The 10093-nt window shown below is 30.1% G+C and overlaps 1 protein-coding gene across 1 annotated transcript; it reads right to left on the reverse strand.

Moving 5' to 3' along the window:
- Positions 1-4982: 4982 nt before the first annotated feature.
- On the reverse strand, positions 4983-9787 carry LOC107804758 (peptidyl-prolyl cis-trans isomerase FKBP42-like). The gene is made up of 8 exons (XM_016628684.2): positions 9594-9787; positions 9200-9305; positions 8279-8461; positions 6652-6741; positions 6111-6295; positions 5906-6028; positions 5654-5806; positions 4983-5566 (listed from the first exon to the last, which is right to left on the reverse strand). The coding sequence occupies exons 2-8, from the start codon at positions 9243-9245 to the stop codon at positions 5240-5242; spliced, it is 1107 nt and encodes a 368-aa protein (XP_016484170.2). The 5' UTR covers positions 9246-9305; positions 9594-9787; the 3' UTR covers positions 4983-5239.
- Positions 9788-10093: the final 306 nt, after the last annotated feature.

Genomic DNA, 10093 nt, shown 5'->3' on the forward strand with positions numbered 1-10093 from the left:
AAAGTGCGTAGAACGCATCGGTCAAGGGGATATATTAGGAACCCGGAAAGTTTGTTGTTTCTTAGTACAATCCGTCCTTGTATTTTGAGGTTATTGTCACTTTAGTTTTTATACTACTAGTTTGCTTGTCAAGAATTATCCTTTTTTCTTGTTTTAGTAACGAGGTTAGAAATTAATAGCCTATTGGGCCAAACTTCTAAAATCTGATTATTTTAAAAAATATTTTTTCCAAAAGTGCTTTAAAAAGTACTTTTAGTGAGAATCGATTTGTGTTTGCTGTTGAAAACTGTTTCTAAGTGTATTTTTCTCAAAAATATTTTTGAAGAGAAACTATATTTTTCTGCTTTTCAAAATCTACTTCTGCTTCTCCTCAAAAACATTTTTTTTCCTTCTAAAAGCTTTGCCAAATACCTCAATTTTTTGCCAAAACCACTTTTGACCCCAAAAAAGGCTTGGCCAAATAGTCTATAACAAAATTTTCTAAGTTCATTAGGTGTTTCATCCGTACCCAACTTACACGCAATTTGATTATTTTATTTGATAATTCATTAGCGTAAATATTAACTTAGATAGATAAAAATATATTACTTATATTTATTTGTTTTTGCTGAGATATGAACTTAAAATCTCCTAATTCTCCTTCCACCTTATTTATCATTAAGCTATACTCTTGATTGTCTCTAAAATGATACTAGTAATTCTTATGAACAGATGTATTATCTTTAGGGTAACAACATAATTGTATTAGGTACTGATAATAATTTCAATTAAAACCAATTATTTCTTCTACTTTTTTCACCAAATACTATTAATGAATACCCCATCACTAAATAATTTTTCACCTAACAGAAACACTAAGATGATATATTAAGTAATTTAGAACAATTCCTTACAGTAGTCCATGACATAGTTAATTGAAATATTTTTTGGGAAGTCTGTAAGGCCAAAAGCTGGCCAACTTAACAAAACTATAAGAATTCAATTTTATCAATTCTCTAGTGCAAATATCATCATTGAACCTTTTAAATAAATTAAATGGTATATGTGTTAAATGTAATAACATATGGGACCAAACCGGAAATTAATATAAGTTGAATGCTATCAGTAAAATATACATTGTGTGATTTGAAAGAAGAGAGAGAAAGAGACGAAAGAGGTTAAGAGGGAGAGAGTGTGGTGCAATGCGCGTATGGCGCATTTTAATAAGGAAGTTTAGTCAACTATCTTTGAAAGTTAAAGTGCACCACTCTTAACTTTCCACCTCACCCTCTAAACCTAAAACTTTGAATTAGACCTCTGTCTTTTTTTAATTTTCTATTTCATTCCAACTTCTTTTGTTTATGACAGACCCGAATTATTGTCATTGGTGGCATTTAAATTTTTAGAAATCAAGTTTTGATTCAATCTTAGGAGAATTGGTATCTGAGTTTTTTTTTTAAAAGGAAAATTCTTGCCTGTTTGAATTTCATTTACAAGAATTATATTTTTAAATTTAATCATCGAAAAGAACTAGTTTTATTTACCGTTTTCACTTTTTATACCTACTGAGTATGCTTTATTAGACTGATTTTTTGCTTTCTTATAGGACCTTTTTCTTACATTTATGAGTATTCAAACTTTATTTGTATAGTCAAAAGGTAAAATAGTTATACAAAACTAAAGATGATTATGAAGATGATTTAGTAAATAAAGTTGTGAAGGAATAGGCTTTTGGAACATTTTAAGTGAATTTTAGGGAATAAAAGGCATATGGTTTAAAGTTTAAGGAGTACAGTAAAAAATTTGTAAACAAGTAGCTGTAGGTTCCACTCCGTTTAAATATTCAGCCGAGATGAAAAAGATGGTCCAACTTGGTGAATTTGGTGGTGGTCCAATTAGTGAATCACAGGGTACGACTCTTTTTGACTTCTCAGAAATTGCTTCTTTTTTTTTTTTTCCTGCAACTTTTTTCTTATAATTATATCACTGGTCCGATTAACTTAATTCACATTGTTATTGTTAATATCTATTAAAGAGGAACAATTCTTAGAAGGTATTTTCCATTCTCAAGTGCGAACTCGAAATATCCAATTTCGTACGTTGAATGACATAATTGATTGAGCTCAATTAGAAAGAACGTGTTTTGTTTATTTAATGTACAAACAGAAAATTAAGGACCTTTTTGTGACAAACACTTCTAGTAGTATTTCAGTAGCGTCAGTTGAGTATTTTGCAAATTCTTGTCACTTCAACATTTGAACGTCAAATGAAATCTTCAGATGTTAGTTTTCCTATGAATTTCAAGTGAAATTTTAATTTTCACTCACTAGGTCTTAAAATTTCATAAACTAATTTTCCAAGATTACTGTCCATACAAAGCTCTGACTTTCACAAACTTTTATCTTCTAACTTTTAACTTCAAATATACCCTTTAAATCTGAAGATTTCTCAAATCTAAAAACCATTTGCACTAATTCATAGCAGGGAGTACCATATTTCAATTGATTTGCCATTTGTCCGACCATTACTACAAAAAAATAAAAAATAAAAACTAATAGTTGCATGCTGTGGCCTTTTCTTAAAACTAGTATAAGAACACACGCGATGCGCATATAATTTGATAGAATATTAATCTTATAAAATTATGATCTAATATATCATATTAATTTAATAAATATTAGTTATATTTTATTGTTTAATATAATGTGCAGATATATATTTCCGTTATATTTTATTGTTTAATCAAATAAATTGTTGGATCCTTTTTTATTTTTATTATTGAATTAGCAAGTAGTTAGTACTATTGATAATTTTCTTGAGTGTTATTTATTTATCTTTTATTTTTTAACTAATTAAAAATATAAATATCATAAAATTATCTTTATCCCCTCTTTTCATACATTCCTTTCTACTGTAATACTTATATGATTAGTTTTCAAATTTTATAGTTTATTAAAAATTTAAATAATATAATTTTTTTTACTAAATTATAATTTTGAATTCATCAAAAGTATAAAGAGATACATACATATATATATATATATATATATATATATATATATATATATATATATATATATATATGCTTATCTTATGTATAATATCCTAATAGTATCTTTATATTTTTGTATTTTTCATTTGAATTGAAAGTTTCTTTATTTTTTTATTTTGTTTTTTTATTTTAAAATAATTTTAAAACTCCAACTTGAAACTACTCCACAATTTGAATGGATAATTTTTATTATATATTTTCATTTTTTTATTATAGCTAATTATATATATTTTTTTAAATATTTATAAAATTACAACTTGAAACTACTCCCCAATTTGAATGGGTAGTTTTTTTTTCCTTTTTTTATTATAGCTAATTTTACTTTTTGTTTTGTTTTTTATTTTAAAATTCTGTAAAACTCTAACTTGAAACTACTCCCCAATTTGAATGAGTAGTTTTTTTTTTCTTTTTTCTATTATAACTAATTATAAGATATCTTTATTTATTAATTTAAAAAGAGTAACCAATTAATTCAAAATTTAAAATTCAAAGGTTTTTTAGTTTGAAAGGGAGAAACCAAAACTATTCCCCAACTTGAATAGGTTTTTTTTTTTTTTTTTAATATTTTCGTTTTCACCGTAGATAATTTAATTTTTTCTTATTTTTTATTTTTTTAATTTTAAAACTCCAACTTGAAACTACTCCCCAGTTTGAATGCCACTTGAAAAATATTTTGTCTTAACAATGCCACTTGACTTTTTGTATTTTTCATTTGAATTGAAAGTTTTTGTATTTCTTTATTTTCGTTTTTTTATTTTAAAATAATTTTAAAACTCCAAATTGAAACTACTCCCCTTTCTTTTATTTATATATTTCCGTTTTTTATTATAGCTAATTTTATTTTTGCATTTGTTTTTTATTTTAATATATTTTTAAAACTCCAACTTGAAACTACTCTCCAATTTGAATGGGTAATTTTTTTCGATTTTTATTGTAGCTAATTATATGATATCCATATTTATTAATTAAAATAGATTAACCAATTAATTCAAAATTTAAAATTCAAAAGATATTTTATTTTAGTTAGAAAGATAGTTTATTTTGTCTTAAAAATCTAACTTGAAACTACTCACAAATTTGAATTGGCAAATTTTTATTTTTCTTTTAATTTCATTTTTTATTTAAAATAATTTTAAAACACCAAATTTGTTGAAACTTTGTCCTAAAAATCTATACTTAGCGTCTCATGGTTATACCACTTGGCATCATATAATTATTTACTTTTTTTTTTGTGTGTGTGTATATTTACTTCTCATAGATATATATAAAGACTACTATATTAGAAAGAAACTACTCCCCAATTTAAATTGGCAATTTTTTATTTCTTTATTTCCGTTTTTATTTTTAAATAATTTTAAAACTCCAAATTGAAACCACACCCCAATTTGAATTGGCAATTGTTTATTTCTTTATTTTCGTTTTTTATTTTAAAATAATTTTTAAACTCCAACTTGAAACTATTACCCAACTTGAATAGGTAGCTTTTTTACTATTATTAATATTTTCGTTTTTTTATTATAGCTAATTTTATTTTTCGTTTTTTAATTTAAAATAACTTTTAAACTCCAACTTGAAACTAATCCTCAATTTGAATGAGTAGTTATTTGTTTTTTATATTTTCGTTTTTTTTAATATAGCTAATTATAAGACATTTATATTTATTAATTCAAATAGAGTAACCAATTAATTCAAAATTTAAAAAGGTTTTTCTAGTTAAATAGGTAGTTTATTTTGTCTTAATAATGCTACTTGGCTTTTTATGGTTATGTCACTTGTCTTAATAATGTGCCTTTGCGTCTCCTTTTATTATATATAGATGTCCTATGAGTTTCATTAACAGGCATTATTATCTATGCAGAAACCCTTGTCCTCATTGTGTCAGCTGTAGCTTGTAGGGAAAAATAATTACATTTAAGAACAACTGAGAAGTTTACACCTAAGCCAAGGGAAATTGCAATATCCAAATACATCTGCCATTAGCAAACACTTGGAATCAGAATGAGAAAATAATTAGCAAAGTGTTATCTTACTAATAAAATTACAAAATCAGAACTTCAAATTTCTTCCCAATTTCTTTGGTTACAAATTTTCTTCTAACACAAGGTCAAGAGAAAAGCTTCTAGAGTACAAGAGGTGTGTTGTTGGAGTAGAATGGTGGGAAGTAGTTTCACAAATTTGGCATCAACAATAACATCTCTCCAAATTCAGTTAGTCATCCTTGCGCGCCTTACGCCTGAAAAGCAGATAGAAGAGTGACAACAGCCATTGCCAAATGACAATCAGCCAGTTTTTCGACTTTGGTTTAGGCTCTGGTCTTGGTCCAAATAGTCCTTTGTAAAGTTCCTTTTGTTTTTGATAGACAGCCTTCTCATGTTCTGCAATTAAATGCAATTCTCTAGCAATGGCTTTGTCTTGCGGGGCAAACTTGCGTGCTTTCAGAAAGTCTTCACGAGCTGCATCGATCTGACCAAGTATAGCTCTAGCCTTTCCACGTCTAAACAATGCTTTTACATTGTTCTCATCTTCCGCTAGGACCTAATAATTATCAGTATATCAAGATCATTTACTAATTTCAACCTCTCTTGTAAAAAGAAACTTTCAGAATAATGAGTGTATGCTTACAATGCTACATTGAGCAATGGCTTCATCATACCGCTGGAGTTTCAGCAGGCAAGCAGCCGTGTTAAGATGGCATGGGTTCTTTACTGCTAAGGCCATGTCCCGGAACTTACCAAACAGCTGAAACATGAAGTCATCTCCCATATATGCAATGGCCTAAGGAACACAAATAGAAAATCATGTACTATGAGGAGAAGATGACTCTTACATGGCAACAGAAACTATAAATTATACAATTATAAGCAGCGGTGAGACCATTTCATACTGTTGCATAGCCTCCTCAAGTTTCTCCTCCTTGAATAAAGCATTTCCATCCATCTTTCTTCTATCTGCTGCCCCAATCCTCTCCTCTACTGTCATGTCACCCCGTGCTTTACCCTAAACATATTGCACAAAAAATTATGAGTACCGGCACCTTCAGAGTAAAAACCAGAAATTAGTAAAGGAACAAATAACTCACTTCTCCGGTCTCATCGAAGCCAATCAACTCGACTTCGTACAAAACATCAGCTGTAGGTGGGACATTAGGGAAAGAGAAGCTTCCTTCTTTTCCATAGGCGAGTTCCCAGCCAACATGCAATAGAGCACGCTCACCGGATTTCATGCTGTTAACGCCAATAGCGAGGCCAGTCATTTCCTTTTTCTCTGCAAGAAAAGAGCAACACAATACTTCTTATTTCTATTATAAATAAATTAGGAAATCCAAGATAATAAGGTGGTAGTTTCACATTCAGTCTGATTAAAATCCAAGTATCTTATCAGTGTTACGCACTTCCCAAATTTTTATATCCAGAATGGAACTTGATAGCTAACTTTAACTCTACTGTAACTTCTTTAAAGTTTAGACCCTTTCACGGTTCCACCAAGAAAAGCACACAGGTGGAAGCGGGCTATCACGAAATTTAACACTCTATAAGCATCAACTGCTAATTTACTAAGATAAAAAGAAATCAAAAGTAACGACGCCGAATGACCTGCAATCTTGTAAATTGGATATATACCTTTTCCTATAACCAGCTCAAGGGGTTGTTGTTCATGCCATGTATCTTCAAACTTGTGCTGGGTGCTTTCAGTCCATGCCCTGTAATGCACTATAAAGATAATTTTCGTCAGTTTGTGCACTTGAAAGGGCAGAAAGACAGATTCTACCTCAGCAAAATTTGAATGATTATACAAGGAAAACAACAAAGAGACAGCAAAATTAACTAGTGATTGCAGTGATGAATTGCGCTGAATCTGTGTGGCATGCAATGGTCAATGCTGGCTGTCATTAAAACTATGATGTTTGGGTGGGTCCTAAAAAGAGGAAAAAAGATGCAGTGCATGGAATGTAGCAAACTTGGCACTAATGAGGATAGTTTGGAGAGAGAGAACTAAGAGAGCTTTTGGACTATGTTGCTCGGACTCTCCGAAAATATCACTGGGAGCGTGTCGGATCCTCCAAAAGTAGTGCATTTTTGGAGGATCGGACACGGGTGTGGCATTATTTTGGAGAGTCCGAGCAACATAGCTTTTGGATAAATCGAAAAAGCATTGTTGCACAAGCAAGCTCTTGTTTGTTTGTTCTTAATTTTTGGTGCACATATGAGTTATGACATTCCAGTTAATATAGATGATGGGGAACCATTTGTGGAGAACCACTTCTTATTTATTATCTCTAATTTATTTCTGATAGATAGGGTAGAAGAGGAATGCAAGAGTTATTAGTTCATATTTCTCAAATTTTATTGCACCTCATTTTGACTTTCTCTTAAAATTGTTTATTATTTTGAGATAAACAATAATTGATAATTACAAATTCAACTTTAGTCTAATCATGTAGGATAATATAACAAATACTAGAAAAGATAAAGTGAAGTAGGCCAAACAAATTGTTAGGAGAAATTTTTTCTCCAATTTAATCATATACATTTTGCCCAATACAACAACAACAACAACAACAACAACAGCAACAACAATTACGCCTCAGCCCCAAAAAGGTTGATAACAAACAGAAATAATCTATTGATGATTTTCCACTGTATTACAGCTCTTGCCTTATAGTCCGTTTATAAGTTCTCCGCAAACCAAACAATGATGTTACTTATTCAGCTTTTTTGATATCATTGATATTTATGTTATGTTGAGGGATAGTCCCACCACAAGAAGACAAAGGGCCCCTTTTTGTTTGGAAACAATAGATGTGAAATCATGCATGACAATCTTTATCACAGAATAAAGATACTTTGTTGTCATAAATTAAGAACGGAGCATCAAAAGAAGGAATTAGGAGATGGTTCATAAATACTTGACCAAAGAGAAAAAGATAAGCATGAGTTTGATCCACTCAGAGAACCATTTAAAATAAAAAAGCAGGCATATATATTTCCTAAACATGCATAAGAAGAAGAACGCAACAACTTGCACTGGGAGAAAAATTATTTAGGAAAACAAGATAACATGTTTCAGCAGAGGAGAGAACATACTTGGGCCTGAACGATTAAATCAAATAGATTTATCAAAGGAGATACTGCTCACTCTCACCAGTCAAAATATAATAGGATTTTACTGTTTCTGAAACCAGAAGTTAGGACAGGGAAGGAAGGAGAAAAAACAAACAAACAACAAACAATCTTAGCTTTGACTTACAGAAGCATGTTGCGTATTTCGTTGGCTTCTGACCATGACCTTCTTTAATGATCTGCTTGGTTACTTTTTCATGGAGGAATTCCACTTCTGAATCAACTTTTGGTGGCCCAGTATCATCCTGTGGAAGTTCTCCATGAACAACTGAAGCGCCTTCAGTGATGATTTCGTCAGTACCACCCTGATCTGCATTGAATTTAATTTGGTAAACAAACCTTCTTAAGAAACAAGTATGACGAAGTAGTTTAAGACTTTAGGTCTAACTTCTCCCGAAAGAACAGCCTTCAGTTTAACAATTAGTTCAGCATTGATACAAAAAGAAGAGGCATTTCTTCAGTAAGGCAACCAACTTGTGATAAGCAAACATCACTTTCAATCCTAAGTACAAAAGTAATACTGTTCACACACCATGATCCCAATCCTTTACCGCATGATATATGGCTAAAGTCACTAGTTAAGTCAACTTGAATGATTACAAAATAAAGGTGCAGGAGGAACTAAAGATGACAAAAACAAAATTACAGTATTTATGGTGAAATCATTTGATCTTCACAGGACATTGCTTCCATTTGCAATGAAATACTTAGAAGGAAAAAAAAGGTTATCAAGTATGGCAAATTACTAGCAACTTCCAAATGTCCTCCAAATTTCAAGTTTCGAAAATCACCGTCCAAGAAGTAGCTGGAAACTCTTTTCCATCTACCAAAAGAATACTGAAATATTAAAATGCACATAACTCTGCAGCAGAAGTCAACCCACATCATCATTTCAATGCATCAAACTTTGAAATTTACTTCATTTTCACCCCTACATTTACTAAATTAGCTATCAAGAAGCCAACAAAATTATGATATATGTCCACACTCCATAAATGATAATATCTTTAGCTGAGAAGAAGATGAAAGCATAGATTAATGCATTTACCTACTGATAATTTCTGCTGCTGCTGCTCCTCTTCCACTTCAGCCATTATTCGAAATGCCCTTCACTCCAATGTGAAAACAACTAGATTTTCCTCTAAATTAAGAAGCTGCAAAAAAAATTGTATTAGGAACACCGGGGCTTAAAAAGCAAAAGAAAAATCAAATCTTTATAAAACCCCACTAAGAAAAAATCATAATGAAGATAGCTTCTCTCAGAAATCCAACAATTTACAAGTATTAATCATAAGAAACTTTTAAGAAATCAAATCTTTACAAGAACCCATTAAGAAAAAATCACAATTAAAATAACTTCTCCCAGAAATTCAAAACTTTACAAGTATTAATCAACTGGGATTTGACAAGAAGAGATAGTATATAATAAGTAGATGTCTTACCAAGAATTAATCTTCTTCACAGTACATAGTATTTGCGAAAAAAATGAAATGGGGATTCTGCAGTTAAAAATGGCTTTGAAATAATCGAAGAAGATTCGAGATCGAGAGAGAGAGAGAGACAAATGGCTTCTGTGCACTATGCGAGTGAAGATAAAACACTTTTAAGAGTTTGTTGACCAAAGAACAGAAGAAAAGTTTGAGCGTTTCCTTCATATTTTTTATTTTTAATACAAGTTTTATTTCGGTAATAATTTTTGGTAAAAAAAACGAACTTTTTATATGGATACAAAATCATGATCATATTACATGACAAATATTCTTAATTTAATTTAACTTTTTTTTAAGTTAGAGCTCGTACATACAGATTTTAAACCAACTTTATTAAACATATTATCTTTTGATATATTTTTCGTACATAAGATAATATATATATATATATACATACTATATTAAAAGCACGAAGGTCCTTAGCGAAATATCGTTTGCCTTTTTTACCTTTT

Source organism: Nicotiana tabacum, chromosome 19, assembly GCF_000715075.1.
Source record: "Nicotiana tabacum cultivar K326 chromosome 19, ASM71507v2, whole genome shotgun sequence".
NCBI lineage: Eukaryota > Viridiplantae > Streptophyta > Magnoliopsida > Solanales > Solanaceae > Nicotiana > Nicotiana tabacum.

Excerpts from the sequence above, each read along its gene's own strand:
- LOC107804758 (XM_016628684.2), bottom strand. The coding sequence starts at position 9,245 with ATGGCTGAAGTGGAAGAGGAGCAGCAGCAGCAGAAATTATCAGTAG. Across the intron at positions 6,029-6,110 it reads GCTTCGATGAGACCGGAGAA|GGTAAAGCACGGGGTGACAT; the intron begins GTGAGTTATTTG and ends CAATATGTTTAG. Across the intron at positions 5,807-5,905 it reads CTATGCAACAGTATGAAATG|GCCATTGCATATATGGGAGA; the intron begins GTCTCACCGCTG and ends TGTGTTCCTTAG.